Source organism: Petromyzon marinus, chromosome 63, assembly GCF_048934315.1.
Source record: "Petromyzon marinus isolate PM22_M1 ecotype Great Lakes invasive population chromosome 63, UKy_Petmar_22M1.pri1.0, whole genome shotgun sequence".
NCBI classification, from domain to species: Eukaryota; Metazoa; Chordata; class Hyperoartia; order Petromyzontiformes; family Petromyzontidae; genus Petromyzon; species Petromyzon marinus.
In genome coordinates, this window is record NC_133729.1 from 9079461 (window position 1) to 9107250 (window position 27790).

Consider the following 27790-nt stretch of genomic DNA (forward strand, 5'->3'; position numbering starts at 1 on the left):
ACTATGGAAGTCCATTTTACCATTGAAGTTAATTTCACCATAGGAGTCCAGTTTATCATGGAAGTCCATTTTACCATGGAAGTCCAGTTTACCATGGAAGTCCAATTTACCATGGAAGTCCAGTTTACCATGGAAGTTCATTTCACCATAGGAGTCCAATTTACCATGGGAGTCCAGTTTACCATGGGAGTCCAGTTTACCATGGAAGTCCAGTTTACCATGGAAGTTCATTTCACCATAGGAGTCCAATTTACCAAGGGAGTCCAGTTTACCATGGGAGTCCAGTTTACCATGGGAGTCCAGTTTACCATGGAAGTCCAGTTTACTATGGAAGTCCATTTTACCATGGAAGTCCAGTTTACCATGGAAGTCCAGTTTACCATGGAAATTCATTTCACCATAGGAGTCCAGTTCATCATGGGAGTCCAATTTACCATGGGAGTCCAGTTTACCATGGAAGTCCAGTTTACCATGGAAGTTCATTTCACCATAGGAGTCAAATTTACCATGGGAGTCCAGTTTACCATGGGAGTCCAGTTTACCGTGGAAGTCCAGTTTACTATGGAAGTCCATTTTACCATTGAAGTTAATTTCACCATAGGAATCCAGTTTACCATGGAAGTCCAGTTTACCATGGAAGTCCATTTTACCATTGAAGTTAATTTCACCATAGGAATCCAGTTTACCATGGAAGTCCAGTTTACCATGGAAGTCCAGTTTACCATTGAAGTTAATTTCACCATAGGAATCCAGTTTACCATGGAAGTCCAGTTTACCATGGAAGTCCAGTTTACCATGGAAGTCCATTTTACCATTGAAGTTAATTTCACCATAGGAATCCAGTTTACCATGGAAGTCCAGTTTACCATGGAAGTCCATTTTACCATTGAAGTTAATTTCACCATAGGTATCCAGTTTACCATGGAAGTCCAGTTTACCATGGAAGTCCAGTTTACCATTGAAGTTAATTTTACCATAGGAATCCAGTTTACCATGGAAGTCCAGTTTACCATGGAAGTCCAGTTTACCATGGAAGTCCAGTTTACTATGGAAGTCCATTTTACCATTGAAGTTAATTTCACCATAGGAGTCCAGTTTATCATGGAAGTCCAGTTTACCATGGAAGTCCAGTTTACCATGGAAGTTCATATTACCATAGGAGTCCAGTTCATCATGGGAGTCCAATTTACCATGGGAGTCCAGTTTACCATGGGGGTCCAGTTTACCATGGAAGTCCAGTTTACCATGGAAGTTCATTTCACCATAAGAGTCAAATTTACCATGGGAGTCCAGTTTACCATGGGAGTCCAGTTTACCATGGAAGTCCAGTTTACTATGGAAGTCCATTTTACCATGGAAGTTAATTTCACCATAGGAGTCCAGTTTACCATGGAAGTCCAGTTTACCATGGAAGTTAATTTTACCATAGGAGTTCAGTTTACCATGGAAGTCCAGTTTACCATGGAAGTTCATTTCACCATAGGAGTCAAATTTACCATGGGAGTCCAGTTTACCATGGGAGTCCAGTTTACCATAGGAGTCCAGTTCATCATGGGAGTCCAATTTACCATGGGAGTCCAGTTTACCATGGGAGTCCAGTTTACCATGGAAGTCCAGTTTACTATGGAAGTCCAGTTTACCATGGAAGTCCAGTTTACTATGGAAGTCCATTTTACCATGGAAGTCCAGTTTACCATGGGAGTCCAGTTTACCATGGAAGTCCAGTTTACCATGGAAGTTCATTTCACCATAGGAGTCCAGTTTACCATGGGAGTCCAGTTTACCATGGGAGTCCAGTTTACCATGGGAGTCCATTTTACCATGGAAGTCCAGTTTACCATGGGAGTCCAGTTTACCATGGAAGTCCAGTTTACCATGGGAGTCCAGTTTACCATGGGAGTCCAGTTTACCATGGAAGTCCAGTTTACTATGGAAGTCCATTTTACCATGGAAGTCCAGTTTACCATGGAAGTCCAATTTACCATGGAAGTCCAGTTTACCATGGAAGTTCATTTCACCATAGGAGTCCAATTTACCATGGGAGTCCAGTTTACCATGGGAGTCCAGTTTACCATGGAAGTCCAGTTTACCATGGAAGTTCATTTCACCATAGGAGTCCAATTTACCATGGGAGTCCAGTTTACCATGGGAGTCCAGTTTACCATGGAAGTCCAGTTTACTATGGAAGTCCATTTTACCATGGAAGTCCAGTTTACCATGGAAGTCCAGTTTACCATGGAAATTCATTTCACCATAGGAGTCCAGTTCATCATGGGAGTCCAATTTACCATGGGAGTCCAGTTTACCATGGAAGTCCAGTTTACCATGGAAGTTCATTTCACCATAGGAGTCAAATTTACCATGGGAGTCCAGTTTACCATGGAAGTCCAGTTTACTATGGAAGTCCATTTTACCATGGAAGTCCAGTTTACCATGGAAGTCCAGTTTACCATGGAAATTCATTTCACCATAGGAGTCCAGTTCATCATGGGAGTCCAATTTACCATGGGAGTCCAGTTTACCATGGAAGTCCAGTTTACCATGGAAGTTCATTTCACCATAGGAGTCAAATTTACCATGGGAGTCCAGTTTACCATGGGAGTCCAGTTTACCATGGAAGTCCAGTTTACTATGGAAGTCCATTTTTCCATTGAAGTTAATTTCACCATAGGAATCCAGTTTACCATGGAAGTCCAGTTTACCATGGAAGTCCATTTTACCATTGAAGTTAATTTCACCATAGGAGTCAAATTTACCATGGGAGTCCAGTTTACCATGGGAGTCCAGTTTACCATAGGAGTCCAGTTCATCATGGGAGTCCAATTTACCATGGGAGTTCAGTTTACCATGGGAGTCCAGTTTACCATGGAAGTTCATTTCACCATAGGAGTCCAGTTTAACATGGAAGTCCAGTTTACCATGGAAGTTCATTTCACCATAGGAGTTCAGTTCATCATGGGAGTCCAATTTACCATGGAAATTCATTTCACCATAGGAGTCCAGTTCATCATGGGAGTCCAATTTACCATGGGAGTCCAGTTTACCATGGAAGTCCAGTTTACCATGGAAGTTCATTTCACCATAGGAGTCAAATTTACCATGGGAGTCCAGTTTACCATGGGAGTCCAGTTTACCATGGAAGTCCAGTTTACTATGGAAGTCCATTTTTCCATTGAAGTTAATTTCACCATAGGAATCCAGTTTACCATGGAAGTCCAGTTTACCATGGAAGTCCATTTTACCATTGAAGTTAATTTCACCATAGGAGTCAAATTTACCATGGGAGTCCAGTTTACCATGGAAGTCCAGTTTACCATAGGAGTCCAGTTCATCATGGGAGTCCAATTTACCATGGGAGTTCAGTTTACCATGGGAGTCCAGTTTACCATGGAAGTTCATTTCACCATAGGAGTCCAGTTTACCATGAAAGTCCAGTTTACCATGGAAGTTCATTTCACCATAGGAGTTCAGTTCATCATGGGAGTCGAATTTACCATGGGAGTCCAGTTTACCATGGGAGTCCAGTTTACCATGGAAGTTCATTTCACCATAGGAGTCCAGTTTACCATGGACGTCCAGTTTACCATATAAGTTCATTTCACCATAGGAGTTCAGTTCATCATGGGAGTCCAATTTACCATGGGAGTCCAGTTTACCATGGGAGTCCAGTTTACCATGGAAGTTCATTTCACCATAGGAGTCTAGTTCATCATGGGAGTCCAGTTTACCATGGGAGTCCAGTTTACCATGGGAGTCCAGTTTACCATGGAAGTTCATTTCACCATAGAAGTCCAGTTCACCATGGAAGTCCAGTTTACCATGGAAGTTAATTTCACCATAGGAGTCCAGTTTACCATGGGAGTCCAATTTACCATGGGAGTCCAGTTTACCATGGGAGTTAATTTCACCATAGGAGTCCAGTTTACCATGGAAGTCCAGTTTACCATGGAAGTTCATTTCACCATAGGAGTCCAGTTTACCATGTAAGTCCAGTTTACCATGGAAGTTCATTTCACCATAGAAGTCCAGTTTACCATGGAAGTCCAGTTTACCATGGAAGTTAATTTCACCATAGGAGTCCAGTTTACCATGGGAGTCCAGTTTACCATGGGAGTCCAGTTTACCATGGGAGTTAATTTCACCATAGGAGTCCAGTTTACCATTGAAGTCCAGTTTACCATGGAAGTTCATTTCACCATAGGAGTCCAGTTCATCATGGGAGTCCAATTTACCATGGGAGTCCAGTTTACCATAGGAGTCCAGTTCATCATGGGAGTCCAATTTACCATGGGAGTTCAGTTTACCATGGGAGTCCAGTTTACCATGGAAGTTCATTTCACCATAGGAGTCCAGTTTACCATGGAAGTCCAGTTTACCATGGAAGTTCATTTCACCATAGGAGTTCAGTTCATCATGGGAGTCCAATTTACCATGGAAATTCATTTCACCATAGGAGTCCAGTTCATCATGGGAGTCCAATTTACCATGGGAGTCCAGTTTACCATGGAAGTCCAGTTTACCATGGAAGTTCATTTCACCATAGGAGTCAAATTTACCATGGGAGTCCAGTTTACCATGGGAGTCCAGTTTACCATGGAAGTCCAGTTTACTATGGAAGTCCATTTTTCCATTGAAGTTAATTTCACCATAGGAATCCAGTTTACCATGGAAGTCCAGTTTACCATGGAAGTCCATTTTACCATTGAAGTTAATTTCACCATAGGAGTCAAATTTACCATGGGAGTCCAGTTTACCATGGGAGTCCAGTTTACCATAGGAGTCCAGTTCATCATGGGAGTCCAATTTACCATGGGAGTTCAGTTTACCATGGGAGTCCAGTTTACCATGGAAGTTCATTTCACCATAGGAGTCCAGTTTACCATGAAAGTCCAGTTTACCATGGAAGTTCATTTCACCATAGGAGTTCAGTTCATCATGGGAGTCGAATTTACCATGGGAGTCCAGTTTACCATGGGAGTCCAGTTTACCATGGAAGTTCATTTCACCATAGGAGTCCAGTTTACCATGGACGTCCAGTTTACCATATAAGTTCATTTCACCATAGGAGTTCAGTTCATCATGGGAGTCCAATTTACCATGGGAGTCCAGTTTACCATGGGAGTCCAGTTTACCATGGAAGTTCATTTCACCATAGGAGTCTAGTTCATCATGGGAGTCCAGTTTACCATGGGAGTCCAGTTTACCATGGGAGTCCAGTTTACCATGGAAGTTCATTTCACCATAGAAGTCCAGTTCACCATGGAAGTCCAGTTTACCATGGAAGTTAATTTCACCATAGGAGTCCAGTTTACCATGGGAGTCCAATTTACCATGGGAGTCCAGTTTACCATGGGAGTTAATTTCACCATAGGAGTCCAGTTTACCATGGAAGTCCAGTTTACCATGGAAGTTCATTTCACCATAGAAGTCCAGTTTACCATGGAAGTCCAGTTTACCATGGAAGTTAATTTCACCATAGGAGTCCAGTTTACCATGGGAGTCCAGTTTACCATGGGAGTCCAGTTTACCATGGGAGTTAATTTCACCATAGGAGTCCAGTTTACCATTGAAGTCCAGTTTACCATGGAAGTTCATTTCACCATAGGAGTCCAGTTCATCATGGGAGTCCAATTTACCATGGAAGTCCAGTTTACCATGGAAGTCCAATTTACCATGGAAGTCCAGTTTACTATGGAAGTTCATTTCACCATAGGAGTCCAGTTTACCATGGAAGTCCAGTTTACCATGGAAGTTAATTTCACCATAGGAGTCCAATTTACCATGGGAGTCCAGTTTACCATGGGAGTCCAGTTTACCATGGAAGTCCAGTTTACCATGGAAGTTCATTTCACCATAGGAGTCCAGTTTACCATGGGAGTCCAGTTTACCATGGGAGTCCAGTTTACTATGGAAGTCCATTTTACCATGGAAGTCCAGTTTACCATGGGAGTCCAGTTTACCATGGAAGTCCAGTTTACCATGGAAGTTCATTTCACCATAGGAGTCCAGTTTACCATGGGAGTCCAGTTTACCATGGGAGTCCAGTTTACCATGGAAGTCCAGTTTACTATGGAAGTCCATTTTACCATGGAAGTCCAGTTTACCATGGAAGTCCAATTTACCATGGAAGTCCAGTTTACCATGGAAGTTCATTTCACCATAGGAGTCCAATTTACCATGGGAGTCCAGTTTACCATGGGAGTCCAGTTTACCATGGAAGTTCATTTCACCATAGGAGTCCAGTTTACCATGGGAGTCCAGTTTACCATGGGAGTCCAGTTTACCATGGAAGTCCAGTTTACTATGGAAGTCCATTTTACCATGGAAGTCCAGTTTACCATGGAAGTCCAATTTACCATGGAAGTCCAGTTTACCATGGAAGTTCATTTCACCATAGGAGTCCAATTTACCATGGGAGTCCAGTTTACCATGGGAGTCCAGTTTACCATGGAAGTCCAGTTTACCATGGAAGTTCATTTCACCATAGGAGTCCAGTTTACCATGGGAGTCCAGTTTACCATGGGAGTCCAGTTTACCATGGGAGTCCAGTTTACCATGGGAGTTAATTTCACCATAGGAGTCCAGTTTACCATTGAAGTCCAGTTTACCATGGAAGTTCATTTCACCATAGGAGTCCAGTTCATCATGGGAGTCCAATTTACCATGGAAGTCCAGTTTACCATGGAAGTCCAATTTACCATGGAAGTCCAGTTTACTATGGAAGTTCATTTCACCATAGGAGTCCAGTTTACCATGGAAGTCCAGTTTACCATGGAAGTTAATTTCACCATAGGAGTCCAATTTACCATGGGAGTCCAGTTTACCATGGGAGTCCAGTTTACCATGGAAGTCCAGTTTACCATGGAAGTTCATTTCACCATAGGAGTCCAGTTTACCATGGGAGTCCAGTTTACCATGGGAGTCCAGTTTACCATGGAAGTCCAGTTTACTATGGAAGTCCATTTTACCATGGAAGTCCAGTTTACCATGGGAGTCCAGTTTACCATGGAAGTCCAGTTTACCATGGAAGTTCATTTCACCATAGGAGTCCAGTTTACCATGGGAGTCCAGTTTACCATGGGAGTCCAGTTTACCATGGAAGTCCAGTTTACTATGGAAGTCCATTTTACCATGGAAGTCCAGTTTACCATGGAAGTCCAATTTACCATGGAAGTCCAGTTTACCATGGAAGTTCATTTCACCATAGGAGTCCAATTTACCATGGGAGTCCAGTTTACCATGGGAGTCCAGTTTACCATGGAAGTCCAGTTTACCATGGAAGTTCATTTCACCATAGGAGTCCAATTTACCAAGGGAGTCCAGTTTACCATGGGAGTCCAGTTTACCATGGGAGTCCAGTTTACCATGGAAGTCCAGTTTACTATGGAAGTCCATTTTACCATGGAAGTCCAGTTTACCATGGAAGTCCAGTTTACCATGGAAATTCATTTCACCATAGGAGTCCAGTTCATCATGGGAGTCCAATTTACCATGGGAGTCCAGTTTACCATGGAAGTCCAGTTTACCATGGAAGTTCATTTCACCATAGGAGTCAAATTTACCATGGGAGTCCAGTTTACCATGGGAGTCCAGTTTACCGTGGAAGTCCAGTTTACTATGGAAGTCCATTTTACCATTGAAGTTAATTTCACCATAGGAATCCAGTTTACCATGGAAGTCCAGTTTACCATGGAAGTCCATTTTACCATTGAAGTTAATTTCACCATAGGAATCCAGTTTACCATGGAAGTCCAGTTTACCATGGAAGTCCAGTTTACCATTGAAGTTAATTTCACCATAGGAATCCAGTTTACCATGGAAGTCCAGTTTACCATGGAAGTCCAGTTTACCATGGAAGTCCAGTTTACTATGGAAGTCCATTTTACCATTGAAGTTAATTTCACCATAGGAATCCAGTTTACCATGGAAGTCCAGTTTACCATGGAAGTCCATTTTACCATTGAAGTTAATTTCACCATAGGAATCCAGTTTACCATGGAAGTCCAGTTTACCATGGAAGTCCAGTTTACCATTGAAGTTAATTTCACCATAGGAATCCAGTTTACCATGGAAGTCCAGTTTACCATGGAAGTCCAGTTTACCATGGAAGTCCAGTTTACTATGGAAGTCCATTTTACCATTGAAGTTAATTTCACCATAGGAGTCCAGTTTATCATGGAAGTCCAGTTTACCATGGAAGTCCAGTTTACCATGGAAGTTCATATTACCATAGGAGTCCAGTTCATCATGGGAGTCCAATTTACCATGGGAGTCCAGTTTACCATGGGGGTCCAGTTTACCATGGAAGTCCAGTTTACCATGGAAGTTCATTTCACCATAAGAGTCAAATTTATCCTGGGAGTCCAGTTTACCATGGGAGTCCAGTTTACCATGGAAGTCCAGTTTACTATGGAAGTCCATTTTACCATGGAAGTTAATTTCACCATAGGAGTCCAGTTTACCATGGAAGTCCAGTTTACCATGGAAGTTAATTTTACCATAGGAGTTCAGTTTACCATGGAAGTCCAGTTTACCATGGAAGTTCATTTCACCATAGGAGTCAAATTTACCATGGGAGTCCAGTTTACCATGGGAGTCCAGTTTACCATAGGAGTCCAGTTCATCATGGGAGTCCAATTTACCATGGGAGTCCAGTTTACCATGGGAGTCCAGTTTACCATGGAAGTCCAGTTTACTATGGAAGTCCAGTTTACCATGGAAGTCCAGTTTACTATGGAAGTCCATTTTACCATGGAAGTCCAGTTTACCATGGGAGTACAGTTTACCATGGAAGTCCAGTTTACCATGGAAGTTCATTTCACCATAGGAGTCCAGTTTACCATGGGAGTCCAGTTTACCATGGGAGTCCAGTTTACCATGGGAGTCCATTTTACCATGGAAGTCCAGTTTACCATGGGAGTCCAGTTTACCATGGAAGTCCAGTTTACCATAGGAGTCCAGTTTACCATGGGAGTCCAGTTTACCATGGGAGTCCAGTTTACCATGGAAGTCCAGTTTACTATGGAAGTCCATTTTACCATGGAAGTCCAGTTTACCATGGAAGTCCAATTTACCATGGAAGTCCAGTTTACCATGGAAGTTCATTTCACCATAGGAGTCCAATTTACCATGGGAGTCCAGTTTACCATGGGAGTCCAGTTTACCATGGAAGTCCAGTTTACCATGGAAGTTCATTTCACCATAGGAGTCCAATTTACCATGGGAGTCCAGTTTACCATGGGAGTCCAGTTTACCATGGAAGTCCAGTTTACTATGGAAGTCCATTTTACCATGGAAGTCCAGTTTACCATGGAAGTCCAGTTTACCATGGAAATTCATTTCACCATAGGAGTCCAGTTCATCATGGGAGTCCAATTTACCATGGGAGTCCAGTTTACCATGGAAGTCCAGTTTACCATGGAAGTTCATTTCACCATAGGAGTCAAATTTACCATGGGAGTCCAGTTTACCATGGGAGTCCAGTTTACCATGGAAGTCCAGTTTACTATGGAAGTCCATTTTTCCATTGAAGTTAATTTCACCATAGGAATCCAGTTTACCATGGAAGTCCAGTTTACCATGGAAGTCCATTTTACCATTGAAGTTAATTTCACCATAGGAATCCAGTTTACCATGGAAGTCCAGTTTACCATGGAAGTCCAGTTTACCATTGAAGTTAATTTCACCATAGGAATCTAGTTTACCATGGAAGTCCAGTTTACCATGGAAGTCCAGTTTACCATGGAAGTCCAGTTTACTATGGAAGTCCATTTTACCATTGAAGTTAATTTCACCATAGGAATCCAGTTTACCATGGAAGTCCAGTTTACCATGGAAGTCCATTTTACCATTGAAGTTAATTTCACCATAGGAATCCAGTTTACCATGGAAGTCCAGTTTACCATGGAAGTCCAGTTTACCATTGAAGTTAATTTCACCATAGGAATCCAGTTTACCATGGAAGTCCAGTTTACCATGGAAGTCCAGTTTACCATGGAAGTCCAGTTTACTATGGAAGTCCATTTTACCATTGAAGTTAATTTCACCATAGGAGTCCAGTTTATCATGGAAGTCCAGTTTACCATGGAAGTCCAGTTTACCATGGAAGTTCATATTACCATAGGAGTCCAGTTCATCATGGGAGTCCAATTTACCATGGGAGTCCAGTTTACCATGGGGGTCCAGTTTACCATGGAAGTCCAGTTTACCATGGAAGTTCATTTCACCATAAGAGTCAAATTTACCATGGGAGTCCAGTTTACCATGGGAGTCCAGTTTACCATGGAAGTCCAGTTTACTATGGAAGTCCATTTTACCATGGAAGTTAATTTCACCATAGGAGTCCAGTTTACCATGGAAGTCCAGTTTACCATGGAAGTTAATTTTACCATAGGAGTTCAGTTTACCATGGAAGTCCAGTTTACCATGGAAGTTCATTTCACCATAGGAGTCAAATTTACCATGGGAGTCCAGTTTACCATGGGAGTCCAGTTTACCATAGGAGTCCAGTTCATCATGGGAGTCCAATTTACCATGGGAGTCCAGTTTACCATGGGAGTCCAGTTTACCATGGAAGTCCAGTTTACTATGGAAGTCCAGTTTACCATGGAAGTTCATTTCACCATAGGAGTCCAGTTTACCATGGAAGTCCAGTTTACCATGGAAGTTCATTTCACCATAGGAGTTCAGTTCATCATGGGAGTCCAATTTACCATGGGAGTCCAGTTTACCATGGGAGTCCAGTTTACCATGGAAGTTCATTTCACCATAGGAGTCCAGTTCATCATGGGAGTCCAATTTCCCATGGGAGTCCAATTTACCATGGGAGTCCAGATTACCATGGGAGTCCAGTTTACCATGGAAGTTCATTTCACCATAGAAGTCCAGTTTACCATGGAAGTCCAGTTTACCATGGAAGTTAATTTCACCATAGGAGTCCAGTTTACCATGGGAGTCCAGTTTACCATTGGAGTCCAGTTTACCATGGGAGTTAATTTCACCATAGGAGTCCAGTTTTCCATGGAAGTCCAGTTTACCATGGAAGTTCATTTCACCATAGGAGTCCAGTTCATCATGGGAGTCCAGTTTACCATGGAAGTCCAGTTTACCATGGAAGTCCATTTTACTATGGAAGTTCATTTCACCATAGGAGTCCAGTTTACCATGGAAGTCCAGTTTACCATGGAAGTTCATTTCACCATAGGAGTCCAATTTACCATGGGAGTCCAGTTTACCATGGGAGTCCAGTTTACCATGGAAGTCCATTTTACCATGGAAGTTAATTTCACCATAGGAGTCTAGTTTACCATGGAAGTCCAGTTTACCATGGAAGTCCAATTTGCCATGGGAGTCCAGTTTACCAAAGGAGTCCAGTTCATCATGGGAGTCCAATTTACCATGGGAGTCCAGTTTACCATGGGAGTCAAGTTTCCCATGGGAGTCCAGTTTACCATGGTAGTCCAGTTCATCATGGGAGTCCAATTTACCATGGGAGTCCAGTTTCCCATGGGAGTCCAGTTTACCATGGAAGTCCAGTTTACCATGGAAGTTCATTTCACCATAGGAGTCCAGTTTACCATGGAAGTCCAGTTTACCATGGAAGTTCATTTCACCATAGGAGTCCAGTTCATCATGGGAGTCCAGTTTACCATGGAAGTCCAGTTTACCATGGAAGTCCAATTTACCATGGAAGTCCAGTTTACTATGGAAGTTCATTTCACCATAGGAGTCCAGTTTACCATGGAAGTCCAGTTTACCATGGAACTTCATTTCACCATAGGAGTCAAATTTACCATGGGAGTCCAGTTTACCATGGGAGTCCAGTTTACCATGGGAGTCCAGTTTACCATGGAAGTCCAGTTTACTATGGAAGTCCAGTTTACCATGGAAGTTCATTTCACCATAGGAGTCCAGTTTACCGTGGAAGTCCAGTTTACCATGGAAGTCCATTTCACCATAGGAGTCCAGTTTACCATGGAAGTCCAATTTGCCATGGGAGTCCAGTTTACCATAGGAGTCCAGTTCATCATGGGAGTCCAATTTACCATGGGAGTCCAGTTTACCATGGGAGTCCAGTTTACCATGGGAGTCCAGTTTACCATAGGAGTCCAGTTCATCATGGGAGTCCAATTTACCATGGGAGTCCAGTTTACCATGGGAGTCCAGTTTACCATGGAAGTCCAGTTTACTATGGAAGTCCAGTTTACCATGGAAGTTCATTTCACCATAGGAGTCCAGTTTACCATGGAAGTCCAGTTTACCATTTAAGTTCATTTCACCATAGGAGTTCACTTCATCATGGGAGTCCAATTTACCATGGGGGTCCAGTTTACCATGGGAGTACAGTTTACCATGGAAGTTCGTTTCACCATAGGAGTCCAGTTTACCATGGGAGTCCAGTTTACCATGGGAGTCCAGTTTACCATGGGAGTTAATTTCACCATAGGAGTCCAGTTTACCATGGAAGTCCAGTTTACCATGGAAGTTAATTTCACCATAGAAGTCCAGTTTACCATGGAAGTCCAGTTTACCATGGAAGTTAATTTCACCATAGGAGTCCAGTTTACCATGGGAGTCCAGTTTACCATGGGAGTCCAGTTTACCATGGGAGTTAATTTCACCATAGGAGTCCAGTTAACCATTGAAGTCCAGTTTACCATGGAAGTTCATTTCACCATAGGAGTCCAGTTCATCATGGGAGTCCAATTTACCATGGAAGTCCAGTTTACCATGGAAGTCCAATTTACCATGGAAGTCCAGTTTACTATGGAAGTTCATTTCACCATAGGAGTCCAATTTACCATGGAAGTCCAGTTTACCATGGAAGTTCATTTCACCATAGGAGTCCAATTTACCATGGGAGTCCAGTTTACCATGGGAGTCCAGTTTACCATGGAAGTCCAGTTTACCATGGAAGTTCATTTCACCATAGGAGTCCAATTTACCATGGGAGTCCAGTTTACCATGGGAGTCCAGTTTACCATGGAAGTCCAGTTTACCATGGAAGTTCATTTCACCATAGGAGTCCAGTTTACCATGGAAGTCCAGTTTACCATTTAAGTTAATTTCACCATAGGAGTTCAGTTCATCATGGGAGTCCAATTTACCATGGGGGTCCAGTTTACCATGGGAGTACAGTTTACCATGGAAGTTCATTTCACCATAGGAATCCAGTTTACCATGGGAGTCCAGTTTACCATGGGTGTCCAGTTTACCATGGGAGTTAATTTCACCATAGGAGTCCAGTTTACCATGGAAGTCCAGTTTACCATGGAAGTTCATTTCACCATAGGAGTTCAGTTCATCATGGGAGTCCAATTTACCATGGGAGTCCAGTTTACCATGGGAGTCCAGTTTACCATGGAAGTTCATTTCACCATAGGAGTCCAGTTCATCATGGGAGTCCAATTTACCATGGGAGTCCAGTTTACCATGGAAGTCCAGTTTACCATGGAAGTTCATTTCACCATAGGAGTCAAATTTACCATGGGAGTCCAGTTTACCATGGGAGTCCAGTTTACCATGGAAGTCCAGTTTACTATGGAAGTCCATTTTACCATTGAAGTTAATTTCACCATAGGAATCCAGTTTACCATGGAAGTCCAGTTTACCATGGAAGTCCAGTTTACCATGGAAGTTAATTTCACCATAGGAATCCAGTTTACCATGGAAGTCCAGTTTACCATGGAAGTCCAGTTTACCATTGAAGTTAATTTCACCATAGGAATCCAGTTTACCATGGATGTCCAGTTTACCATGGAAGTCCAGTTTACCATGGAAGTCCAGTTTACTATAGAAGTCCATTTTACCATTGAAGTTAATTTCACCATAGGAGTCCAGTTTATCATGGAAGTCCAGTTTACCATGGAAGTCCAGTTTACCATGGAAGTTCATATTACCATAGGAGTCCAGTTCATCATGGGAGTCCAATTTACCATGGGAGTCCAGTTTACCATGGGGGTCCAGTTTACCATGGAAGTCCAGTTTACCATGGAAGTTCATTTCACCATAAGAGTCAAATTTACCATGGGAGTCCAGTTTACCATGGGAGTCCAGTTTACCATGGAAGTCCAGTTTACTATGGAAGTCCATTTTACCATGGAAGTTAATTTCACCATAGGAGTCCAGTTTACCATGGAAGTCCAGTTTACCATGGAAGTTAATTTTACCATAGGAGTTCAGTTTACCATGGAAGTCCAGTTTACCATGGAAGTTCATTTCACCATAGGAGTCAAATTTACCATGGGAGTCCAGTTTACCATGGGAGTCCAGTTTACCATAGGAGTCCAGTTCATCATGGGAGTCCAATTTACCATGGGAGTCCAGTTTACCATGGGAGTCCAGTTTACCATGGAAGTCCAGTTTACTATGGAAGTCCAGTTTACCATGGAAGTTCATTTCACCATAGGAGTCCAGTTTACCATGGAAGTCCAGTTTACCATGGAAGTTCATTTCACCATAGGAGTTCAGTTCATCATGGGAGTCCAATTTACCATGGGAGTCCAGTTTACCATGGGAGTCCAGTTTACCATGGAAGTTCATTTCACCATAGGAGTCCAGTTCATCATGGGAGTCCAATTTCCCATGGGAGTCCAATTTACCATGGGAGTCCAGTTTACCATGGGAGTCCAGTTTACCATGGAAGTTCATTTCACCATAGAAGTCCAGTTTACCATGGAAGTCCAGTTTACCATGGAAGTTAATTTCACCATAGGAGTCCAGTTTACCATGGGAGTCCAGTTTACCATGGGAGTCCAGTTTACCATGGGAGTTAATTTCACCATAGGAGTCCAGTTTTCCATGGAAGTCCAGTTTACCATGGAAGTTCATTTCACCATAGGATTCCAGTTCATCATGGGAGTCCAGTTTACCATGGAAGTCCAGTTTACCATGGAAGTCCATTTTACTATGGAAGTTCATTTCACCATAGGAGTCCAGTTTACCATGGAAGTCCAGTTTACCATGGAAGTTCATTTCACCATAGGAGTCCAATTTACCATGGGAGTCCAGTTTACCATGGGAGTCCAGTTTACCATGGAAGTCCATTTTACCATGGAAGTTAATTTCACCATAGGAGTCTAGTTTACCATGGAAGTCCAGTTTACCATGGAAGTCCAATTTGCCATGGGAGTCCAGTTTACCATGGGAGTCCAGTTTACCATGGAAGTCCAGTTTACTATGGAAGTCCAGTTTACCATGGAAGTTCATTTCACCATAGGAGTCCAGTTTACCGTGGAAGTCCAGTTTACCATGGAAGTTCATTTCACCATAGGAGTCCAGTTTACCATGGAAGTCCAATTTGCCATGGGAGTCCAGTTTACCATAGGAGTCCAGTTCATCATGGGAGTCCAATTTACCATGGGAGTCCAGTTTACCATGGGAGTCCAGTTTACCATGGGAGTCCAGTTTACCATAGGAGTCCAGTTCATCATGGGAGTCCAATTTACCATGGGAGTCCAGTTTACCATGGGAGTCCAGTTTACCATGGAAGTCCAGTTTACCATGGAAGTCCAGTTTACCATGGAAGTTCGTTTCACCATAGGAGTCCAGTTTACTATGGGAGTCCAGTTTACCATGGGAGTCCAGTTTACCATGGGAGTTAATTTCACCATAGGAGTCCAGTTTACCATGGAAGTCCAGTTTACCATGGAAGTTCATTTCACCATAGGAGTCCAGTTTACCATGGAAGTCCAGTTTACCATGGAAGTTCATTTCACCATAGAAGTCCAGTTTACCATGGAAGTTCAGTTTACCATGGAAGTTAATTTCACCATAGGAGTCCAGTTTACCATGGGAGTCCAGTTTACCATGGGAGTCCAGTTTACCATGGGAGTTAATTTCACCATAGGAGTCCAGTTAACCATTGAAGTCCAGTTTACCATGGAAGTTCATTTCACCATAGGAGTCCAGTTCATCATGGGAGTCCAATTTACCATGGAAGTCCAGTTTACCATGGAAGTCCAATTTACCATGGAAGTCCAGTTTACTATGGAAGTTCATTTCACCATAGGAGTCCAATTTACCATGGAAGTCCAGTTTACCATGGAAGTTCATTTCACCATAGGAGTCCAATTTACCATGGGAGTCCAGTTTACCATGGGAGTCCAGTTTACCATGGAAGTCCAGTTTACCATGGAAGTTCATTTCACCATAGGAGTCCAATTTACCATGGGAGTCCAGTTTACCATGGGAGTCCAGTTTACCATGGAAGTCCAGTTTACTATGGAAGTCCATTTTACCATGGAGTCCAGTTTACCATGGAAGTCCAATTTACCATGGAAGTTCATTTCACCATAGGAGTTCAGTTCATCATGGGAGTCCAATTTACCATGTGAGTCCAGTTTACCATGGGAGTCCAGTTTACCATGGAAGTTCATTTCACCATAGGAGTCCAGTTCATCATGGGAGTCCAATTTCCCATGGGAGTCCAATTTACCATGGGAGTCCAGTTTACCATGGGAGTCCAGTTTACCATGGAAGTTCATTTCACCATAGAAGTCCAGTTTACCATGGAAGTCCAGTTTACCATGGAAGTTAATTTCACCATAGGAGTCCAGTTTACCATGGGAGTCCAATTTACCATGGAAGTCCAGTTTACTATGGAAGTTCATTTCACCATAGGAGTCCAGTTTACCATGGAAGTCCAGTTTACCATGGAAGTTCATTTCACCATAGGAGTCCAATTTACCATGGGAGTCCAGTTTACCATGGGAGTCCAGTTTACCATGGAAGTTCATTTCACCATAGGAGTCCAGTTTACCATGGAAGTCCAGTTTACCATGGAAGTTCATTTCACCATAGGAGTCCAGTTCATCATGGGAGTCCAGTTTACCATGGAAGTCCAGTTTACCATGGAAGTCCAGTTTACTATGGAAGTTCATTTCACCATAGGAGTCCAGTTTACCATGGAAGTCCAGTTTACCATGGAACTTCATTTCACCATAGGAGTCAAATTTACCATGGGAGTCCAGTTTACCATGGGAGTCCAGTTTACCATGGAAGTCCAGTTTACTATGGAAGTCCAGTTTACCATGGAAGTTCATTTCACCATAGGAGTCCAGTTTACCGTGGAAGTCCAGTTTACCATGGAAGTTCATTTCACCATAGGAGTCCAGTTTACCATGGAAGTCCAATTTGCCATGGGAGTCCAGTTTACCATAGGAGTCCAGTTCATCATGGGAGTCCAATTTACCATGGGAGTCCAGTTTACCATGGGAGTCCAGTTTACCATGGGAGTCCAGTTTACCATAGGAGTCCAGTTCATCATGGGAGTCCAATTTACCATGGGAGTCCAGTTTACCATGGGAGTCCAGTTTACCATTTAAGTTCATTTCACCATAGGAGTTCAGTTCATCATGGGAGTCCAATTTACCATGGGGGTCCAGTTTACCATGGAAGTCCAGTTTACCATTTAAGTTCATTTCACCATAGGAGTTCAGTTCATCATGGGAGTCCAATTTACCATGGGGGTCCAGTTTACCATTGGAGTACAGTTTACCATGGAAGTTCATTTCACCATAGGAGTCCAGTTTACCATGGGAGTCCAGTTTACCATGGGAGTTAATTTCACCATAGGAGTCCAGTTTACCATGGAAGTCCAGTTTACCATGGAAGTTCATTTCACCATAGAAGTCCAGTTTACCATGGAAGTCCAGTTTACCATGGAAGTTAATTTCACCATAGGAGTCCAGTTTACCATGGGAGTCCAGTTTACCATGGGAGTCCAGTTTACCATGGGAGTTAATTTCACCATAGGAGTCCAGTTTACCATGGAAGTCCAGTTTACCATGGAAGTTCATTTCACCATAGAAGTCCAGTTTACCATGGAAGTCCAGTTTACCATGGAAGTTCATTTCACCATAGGAGTCCAGTTTACCATGGGAGTCCAGTTTACCATGGGAGTCCAGTTTACCATGGGAGTTAATTTCACCATAGGAGTCCAGTTAACCATTGAAGTCCAGTTTACCATGGAAGTTCATTTCACCATAGGAGTCCAGTTCATCATGGGAGTCCAATTTACCATGGAAGTCCAGTTTACCATGGAAGTCCAATTTACCATGGAAGTCCAGTTTACTATGGAAGTTCATTTCACCATAGGAGTCCAATTTACCATGGAAGTCCAGTTTACCATGGAAGTTCATTTCACCATAGGAGTCCAATTTACCATGGGAGTCCAGTTTACCATGGGAGTCCAGTTTACCATGGAAGTCCAGTTTACCATGGAAGTTCATTTCACCATAGGAGTCCAATTTACCATGGGAGTCCAGTTTACCATGGGAGTCCAGTTTACCATGGAAGTCCAGTTTACTATGGAAGTCCATTTTACCATGGAGTCCAGTTTACCATGGAAGTCCAATTTACCATGGAAGTTCATTTCACCATAGGAGTTCAGTTCATCATGGGAGTCCAATTTACCATGGGAGTCCAGTTTACCATGGGAGTCCAGTTTACCATGGAAGTTCATTTCACCATAGGAGTCCAGTTCATCATGGGAGTCCAATTTCCCATGGGAGTCCAATTTACCATGGGAGTCCAGTTTACCATGGGAGTCCAGTTTACCATGGAAGTTCATTTCACCATAGAAGTCCAGTTTTCCATGGAAGTCCAGTTTACCATGGAAGTTAATTTCACCATAGGAGTCCAGTTTACCATGGGAGTCCAGTTTACCATGGGAGTTAATTTCACCATAGGAGTCCAGTTTTCCATGGAAGTCCAGTTTACCATGGAAGTTCATTTCACCATAGGAGTCCAGTTCATCATGGGAGTCCAGTTTACCATGGAAGTCCAGTTTACCATGGAAGTCCAATTTACCATGGAAGTCCAGTTTACTATGGAAGTTCATTTCACCATAGGAGTCCAGTTTACCATGGAAGTCCAGTTTACCATGGAAGTTCATTTCACCATAGGAGTCCAATTTACCATGGGAGTCCAGTTTACCATGGGAGTCCAGTTTACCATGGAAGTTCATTTCACCATAGGAGTCCAGTTTACCATGGAAGTCCAGTTTACCATGGAAGTTCATTTCACCATAGGAGTCCAGTTCATCATGGGAGTCCAGTTTACCATGGAAGTCCAGTTTACCATGGAAGTCCAATTTACCATGGAAGTCCAGTTTACTATGGAAGTTCATTTCACCATAGGAGTCCAGTTTACCATGGAAGTCCAGTTTACCATGGAACTTCATTTCACCATAGGAGTCCAGTTTACCATGGGAGTCCAGTTTACCATGGGAGTCCAGTTTACTATGGAAGTCCAGTTTACCATGGAAGTTCATTTCACCATAGGAGTCCAGTTTACCGTGGAAGTCCAGTTTACCATGGAAGTTCATTTCACCATAGGAGTCCAGTTTACCATGGAAGTCCAATTTGCCATGGGAGTCCAGTTTAACATAGGAGTCCAGTTCATCATGGGAGTCCAATTTACCATGGGAGTCCAGTTTACCATGGGAGTCCAGTTTACCATGGGAGTCCAGTTTACCATAGGAGTCCAGTTCATCATGGAAATCCAATTTACCATGGGAGTCCAGTTTACCATGGGAGTCCAGTTTACCATGGAAGTCCAGTTTACTATGGAAGTCCAGTTTACCATGGAAGTTCATTTCACCATAGGAGTCCAGTTTACCATGGAAGTCCAGTTTACCATTTAAGTTCATTTCACCATAGGAGTTCAGTTCATCATGGGAGTCCAATTTACCATGGGGGTCCAGTTTACCATTGGAGTACAGTTTACCATGGAAGTTCATTTCACCATAGGAGTCCAGTTTACCATGGGAGTCCAGTTTACCATGGGAGTTAATTTCACCATAGGAGTCCAGTTTACCATGGAAGTCCAGTTTACCATGGAAGTTCATTTCACCATAGGAGTCCAGTTTACCATGGAAGTCCAGTTTACCATGGAAGTTCATTTCACCATAGAAGTGCAGTTTACCATGGAAGTCCAGTTTACCATGGAAGTTAATTTCACCATAGTCCAGTTTACCATGGGAGTCCAGTTTACCATGGGAGTCCAGTTTACCATGGGAGTTAATTTCACCATAGGAGTCCAGTTAACCATTGAAGTCCAGTTTACCATGGAAGTTCATTTCACCATAGGAGTCCAGTTCATCATGGGAGTCAAATTTACCATGGAAGTCCAGTTTACCATGGAAGTCCAATTTACCATGGAAGTCCAGTTTACTATGGAAGTTCATTTCACCATAGGAGTCCAATTTACCATGGAAGTCCAGTTTACCATGGAAGTTCATTTCACCATAGGAGTTCAATTTACCATGGGAGTCCAGTTTACCATGGGAGTCCAGTTTACCATGGAAGTCCAGTTTACCATGGAAGTTCATTTCACCATAGGAGTCCAATTTACCATGGGAGTCCAGTTTACCATGGGAGTCCAGTTTACCATGGAAGTCCAGTTTACTATGGAAGTCCATTTTACCATGGAGTCCAGTTTACCATGGAAGTCCAATTTACCATGGAAGTTCATTTCACCATAGGAGTTCAGTTCATCATGGGAGTCCAATTTACCATGGGAGTCCAGTTTACCATGGGAGTCCAGTTTACCATGGAAGTTAATTTCACCATAGGAGTCCAGTTCATCATGGGAGTCCAATTTCCCATGGGAGTCCAATTTACCATAGGAGTCCAGTTTACCATGGGAGTCCAGTTTACCATGGAAGTTCATTTCACCATAGAAGTCCAGTTTACCATGGAAGTCCAGTTTACCATGGAAGTTCATTTCACCATAGGAGTCCAGTTCATCATGGGAGTCCAATTTCCCATGGGAGTCCAATTTACCATAGGAGTCCAGTTTACCATGGGAGTCCAGTTTACCATGGAAGTTCATTTCACCATAGGAGTCCAGTTTACCATGGGAGTCCAGTTTACCATGGGAGTCCAGTTTACCATGGGAGTTAATTTCACCATAGGAGTCCAGTTTACCATGGAAGTCCAGTTTACCATGGAAGTTCATTTCACCATAGGAGTCCAGTTTACCATGGAAGTCCAGTTTACCATGGAAGTTCATTTCACCATAGAAGTCCAGTTTACCATGGAAGTCCAGTTTACCATGGAACTTAATTTCACCATAGGAGTCCAGTTTACCATGGGAGTCCAGTTTACCATGGGAGTCCAGTTTACCATGGGAGTTAATTTCACCATAGGAGTCCAGTTAACCATTGAAGTCCAGTTTACCATGGAAGTTCATTTCACCATAGGAGTCCAGTTCATCATGGGAGTCCAATTTACCATGGAAGTCCAGTTTACCATGGAAGTCCAATTTACCATGGAAGTCCAGTTTACTATGGAAGTTCAATTCACCATAGGAGTCCAATTTACCATGGAAGTCCAGTTTACCATGGAAGTTCATTTCACCATAGGAGTCCAATTTACCATGGGAGTCCAGTTTACCATGGGAGTCCAGTTTACCATGGAAGTCCAGTTTACCATGGAAGTTCATTTCACCATAGGAGTCCAATTTACCATGGGAGTCCAGTTTACCATGGGAGTCCAGTTTACCATGGAAGTCCAGTTTACTATGGAAGTCCATTTTACCATGGAGTCCAGTTTACCATGGAAGTCCAATTTACCATGGAAGTCCAGTTTACCATGGAAGTTCATTTCACCATAGTAGTCCAATTTACCATGGGAGTCCAGTTTACCATGGGGTATCCAGTTTACCATGGAAGTTCATTTCACCATAGGAGTCCAATTTACCATGGGAGTCCAGTTTACCATGGGAGTCCAGTTTACCATGGAAGTCCAGTTTACTATGGAAGTCCATTTTACCATGGAAGTTAATTTCACCATAGGAGTCTAGTTTACCATGGAAGTCCAGTTTACCATGGAAGTCCAATTTGCCATGGGAGTCCAGTTTACCAAAGGAGTCCAGTTCATCATGGGAGTCCAATTTACCATGGGAGTCCAGTTTACCATGGGAGTCCAGTTTCCCATGGGAGTCCAGTTTACCATGGGAGTCCAGTTTACCATAGGAGTCCAGTTCATCATGGGAGTCCAATTTACCATGGGAGTCCAGTTTACCATGGGAGTCCAGTTTACCATAGGAGTCTAGTTTACCATGGAAGTCTAGTTTACCATGGAAGTTCATTTCACCATAGGAGTCCAGTTCATCATGGGAGTCCAGTTTACCATGGAAGTCCAGTTTACCATGGAAGTCCAATTTACCATGGAAGTCCAGTTTACTATGGAAGTTCATTTCACCATAGGAGTCCAGTTTACCATGGAAGTCCAGTTTACCATGGAACTTCATTTCACCATAGGAGTCAAATTTACCATGGGAGTCCAGTTTACCATGGGAGTCCAGTTTACCATGGAAGTCCAGTTTACTATGGAAGTCCATTTTACCATGGAAGTTAATTTCACCATAGGAGTCCAGTTTACCATGGAAGTCCAGTTTACCATGGAAGTCCAATTTGCCATGGGAGTCCAGTTTACCATAGGAGTCCAGTTCATCATGGGAGTCCAATTTACCATGGGAGTCCAGTTTACCATGGGAGTCCAGTTTACCATGGAAGTCCAGTTTACTATGGAAGTCCAGTTTACCATGGAAGTTCATTTCACCATAGGAGTCCAGTTTACCATGGAAGTCCAGTTTACCATTTAAGTTAATTTCACCATAGGAGTTCAGTTCATCATGGGAGTCCAATTTACCATGGGGGTCCAGTTTACCATGGGAGTACAGTTTACCATGGAAGTTCATTTCACCATAGGAATCCAGTTTACCATGGGAGTCCAGTTTACCATGGGTGTCCAGTTTACCATGGGAGTTAATTTCACCATAGGAGTCCAGTTTACCATGGAAGTCCAGTTTACCATGGAAGTTCATTTCACCATAGGAGTCCAGTTTACCATGGAAGTCCAGTTTACCATGGAAGTTCATTTCACCATAGAAGTCCAGTTTACCATGGAAGTCCAGTTTACCATGGAAGTTAATTTCACCATAGGAGTCCAGTTTACCATGGGAGTCCAGTTTACCATGGGAGTCCAGTTTACCATGGGAGTTAATTTCACCATAGGAGTCCAGTTAACCATTGAAGTCCAGTTTACCATGGAAGTTCATTTCACCATAGGAGTCCAGTTCATCATGGGAGTCCAATTTACCATGGAAGTCCAGTTTACCATGGAAGTCCAATTTACCATGGAAGTCCAGTTTACTATGGAAGTTCATTTCACCATAGGAGTCCAGTTTACCATGGAAGTCCAGTTTACCATGGAAGTTCATTTCACCATAGGAGTCCAATTTACCATGGGAGTCCAGTTTACCATGGGAGTCCAGTTTACCATGGAAGTCCAGTTTACCATGGAAGTTCATTTCACCATAGGAGTCCAATTTACCATGGGAGTCCAGTTTACCATGGGAGTCCAGTTTACCATGGAAGTCCAGTTTACTATGGAAGTCCATTTTACCATGGAAGTCCAGTTTACCATGGAAGTCCAATTTACCATGGAAGTCCAGTTTACCATGGAAGTTCATTTCACCATAGGAGTTCAGTTCATCATGGGAGTCCAATTTACCATGGGAGTCCAGTTTACCATGGGAGTCCAGTTTACCATGGGAGTCCAGTTTACCATGGAAGGCCCATCAACGACTGCTGCTCTGTGACCGTTATCTATTAAGGGACCGCCACCGTCTTGTATTCGGCGAATTGGAACCAAAATTATTTTCTCATTATCTTGATTGCCAACCCCCTGCCTTCTAAACAATCTGAATAACGCACGTTTCTAAACAACAACAACAAACAAAGCAACGACAACAACCGGGTGAGTGGCAGCACCAATGAACGTGTCCCCGTGTCCCCGTGTCCCCGCGAGCAGGCGGGCGCACGCACCGCCTGCTCGTCCAGCCCGGCCGAGACGGGAGCCGCAGCCGCCTGCAGGTGGCGCCGGGCCGGGCGCTCGTCCACCACGACGACTGCACCTCCAGCTACCTCCTGGACAACGACGTCCGCGGATGGGGAACCGTGCGGCTGTGCCGACGCAGGTGAAGGAGCTGGGTCAGCAGCAGCAGCAGCACGACGAGAAGTAGCAGTGGCAGCTGTAGCTAGCAGCAGCAGCATGACGAGAAGTAGCAGTGGCAGCAGTAGGAGTAGCGACGTAACGAGAATTAGTGTGCACTGTTGCAGCTGTAGCTAGCAGCAGTAGGAATAGAAGTAGCAGTGGCAGCTGAAATATAATGAACAGTGTCAGCTGTAGCAACAGCAGAACTGGAAGCAGCAGTGTCAGCTGTATTAGCAGCAGCAGCAGAACTAGAATTCTATTAGCGGTGTTTACTCATCCGTTTTCGGAGCCCTGCTAAAAAACGTCACGATAACATCACGACAGTGACGACGATGATGACGATAATGATGGCGATGGTAACAATGATGATGTTGATGATGAAGATGACGATAACGATGATTACGGTGATGACGCCGATGATGATTTTGACAATGATGACGAGGATGATGATTACGGTGATGATGATCGTGACAATGATGATGATGTTGACAACGATGATCACGACGCAGTCAAGAAGGGCACGGCGCGAGAGGAGGAGGAGCTCGCACGCCTCCGGCGGTGATCCGCGAGCATCGTCCCGTGGAGCTGGAGGGGGCCGTGGGCGAGTCTGGGGAGCCTCTGGAGCCTCTGGAGCCTCTGGAGTCTCTGGAGCCTCTGGAGCCTCTGGAGCCTCTGGAGCCTCTGGAGCCGGACCTCGTGCTGGCGCTGCACGACGCTCGCTGCCGCAGGGCGCTGAGCGCCGTGGGCGGCAAAGCCGCGCAGCTCGCGACGCTCAGCGCGGCGGGGCAGGGCACCGCGCCGGTGCCGGTGAGTGACGGCGTGGCTGGCTGTGTGTGTCTGAGTGTGTGTGTGTCTGTGTGTGTGTCCGGCAAAACAACCCCCTACCTCGTCGGGGTGCCGGACGGGCAACTATGTCGTCGACAGTGCTGTGGGGGGAGGGCCAATTCCGATTGGCTCCTCCCCTCATGGCGTCTGTGACCACCACAGTGGCTAAACGGGGGCTCTGGACGGGTGCGAGGGGCTGGTAACCCCCCCACTTTCAAAAATTTACCACTAAACCACGACTGAAATATGTAACCAATATGCTTGTGCCGGAGGCCCCGGGGGGACAGGCGTCTATGACGTCTCCTGGCCAAACCCCAATAGGCGGAGCCAGGAGATTGAATCTCTACCCTCGGGGCTCCTCCAGAAACGACGAAAAGCCACTTCGTGTGCCCACGTGGAATGTTCGAACGATCACTGCAGATGGAGAGGCTGCCACTCCTCTGTCAGGAGCTGGACCGGTACCGCCTGGATCTCTGTGGCATTCAGGAGGCCCGGTGGACCGGTTCTGGCTCCTGCCACCATGAGGGGTGGACAGTCCTCTACTCGGTTCAGCAGACTGCCAAACAGCAGGGTGTGGCTCTTCTTTTGAACAAAAGAATGAAGGGGGCGTGGGAGCGTGGCGGTGAGCTGTGGGAAGCTGTAAGCCCCAGGCTACTTTGGGCTCACCTTCCCATCAACCGGAGGCAAGGAGTGGTGGTCGTGGTTACTTATGCCCCCACCAAAGACGAACATCCATGGAGGGATGCAGGCAAAGCCGATGAGTCAGTTGCCTTCTATGACCTCCTGTCACAGGTGCTGGCTAAAGTGGCCCCTCGGGATAGAGTCATCTTGTTGGGTGACTTCAATGCCCGAGTTGGCCATGATGCTGGCACCTGGTCTGGAGTGATTGGAGGGCATGGGCCAGATCAGCTCAATAACAACGCTAGGAGGCTGTTAGATTTTTGTGCAGCCCATGGGCTTGTAATTACCAACATGCTGTTCCGGCATCGGCACATCCACACAACATCATGGATGCATGCCGGGTCCAAGCAAGAACATCTGCTGGACTACATAGTGACAGACCAGCGGATGCGAGCCCATGTCCTTGACACCAGGACCTACCGTGGAGCTGATCTGCCCTCTGACCATTGACTAGTCATCTGTAAGATGCGCCTGCCATTCTTCCACTCCGGTGGTGGGTGTACACCCAGGACCCCATTCCAAACTTAAGTGGCCTGGTCTCAGTTATCTGATGAAAGTTGCAAGCGAGAATTTCATCATCGCTTGCGGCTGGGGTTGGCATCGTCCCCCACTCCTCCTGATGTCGAGGGTAAATGGGTGAGGTTTAAGACTGTGACTCATGCAGCTGCAATGGCTGCTTTGGGTACGCGGTCCAGACCTCCCCAGAGACCCTGGCTGACTGAGGAGGTGTTCAGGATGGTTGAGAAAAAGTGACAGGCCCACTGTCATCGGCTACAGAATCCCACGTCAGACAATGAGCAGGCTTACCGCAGCCTTCGCTCAGAGGATCGGAGAGCTGTGAGGTGCTGCAAGGATGGGTGGTGGTCGCGGGTTGCTGAGGAGATGGAGTTTGCCTCCGTGGCCCGCGATCACAAATCTCTATTTAACTCCATCAAAAAAGTAACCTGCAGTGCCACACCTATTAGCATCATTAGGGGAAAAAACAGTGATCCAATCTCCGACCCCCAGGAACAGGTTTGTAGATTTGCTAAGCATTTCTGTGAGGTCCTCGGGGAGGGGAAATCCCTCAGCCAGTAAAACATCGTGGCACAAAGTGGGGATGACCCTGCTGAGGCTGAAGTGCCTCAAATATTGGAAGAAGTCACCCCCTGTGAGTGGCTGGCTGAGGTGCCATCTGTTGAGGAAATACTGAAGGCGATCCGGAGTCTGAGACCAGGAAAGGCACCGGGTAGAGATGATCTCCCAAGCGAAATGCTGAGGGAGGGTGGCGTTTGTGTACAGACTGCCTTCTATGACATCATAACAACAGTCTGGACCACTGGACGGGTTCTGCAGGATTGGAAGGATGCCCTGGTGGTCCCCCTCTTTAAGAAGGGGGACCGCACAGACTGTAACAACTACAGGGGCATCTCACTCCTGAGTGTGCTGGGAAAGGTCCTGGCAAGGATTATTCAACATCGCCTTGCCAGGCATGCTGAGTAAAGGCTTGCGGAGCCCCGATACGGTTTCAGGAAAGGGCGGTCCTGCACAGATGCCATATTTTCTGTCTGTCTGCTACAGCAGAGGTGTAGGGAATTCCAACAAGACCTGCATCCCTGCTTTATTGACCTGGTCAAGGCCTATGATACCATCAGTAGGCCTGGGCTCTGGGTTGTTCTTCGTGCTTTTGGAGTCACTGACCCTCTGCTCACGATCATTAAGCACCTTCATGATGGTGAGCGGGCCTGGGTAAAACTACGTGGCCGGGAGTCAGAGCCATTCCCTGTACACCTTGGGGTGCGACAGGGATGTCCTCTGGCTCCCACATTATTTAACGTCTATTTTGACCACGTAGTTCGTGAAGCCTTCAATAGCTGTACAGGGGGAATCTCCATTTGGTACAGATACAATGGGAGGCTTATCGATGCCCGGGTGCAGTGAAGCGATGGCTCCCTATTGCTCAACCACGTTTTGTATGCTGATAATTTGGTAATAGCTGCTCATTCAGAGGAGGAGTTGGAGACACTGCTGCTGAGACTGGAGCGTGCCACTAAGAGATGGGGCCTTACCATCAGCCCCACCAAAACTGCCTGGGTATTTTGTACCATGGGACACTCCACCCCCACAACTCCCAATCGGTGATGGGGCAGTTATGGAGAGAGTGGAGAGTTTCCCATACCTGGGCAGTGTGCTTATGACCGGCTCCAGTTTAACAGCAGAGGTCTCACTCCGAATCAGTCGAGTGGCAATATCTTTTCATCGGTTGCGTAACGCTGTGTGGAAGCTACCTCGTCTGTTGC

General features: G+C 44.7%; 1 protein-coding gene across 3 annotated transcripts in view; it reads left to right on the top strand.

Annotated features, from left to right (window-relative positions):
- The window catches only part of LOC116956004 (rifampicin phosphotransferase-like), a 114619-nt gene that overhangs the window by 58038 nt on the left and 28791 nt on the right, over positions 1 to 27790 (top strand). For all 3 annotated transcript variants that reach the window (XM_076053972.1, XM_076053974.1, XM_076053973.1), the window contains exons 10-11: positions 23823 to 23988; positions 24515 to 24812. In XM_076053972.1, the coding sequence (XP_075910087.1) occupies positions 23823 to 23988; positions 24515 to 24812 (464 nt within the window). The remainder of the gene's footprint in view (positions 1 to 23822; positions 23989 to 24514; positions 24813 to 27790) is intronic.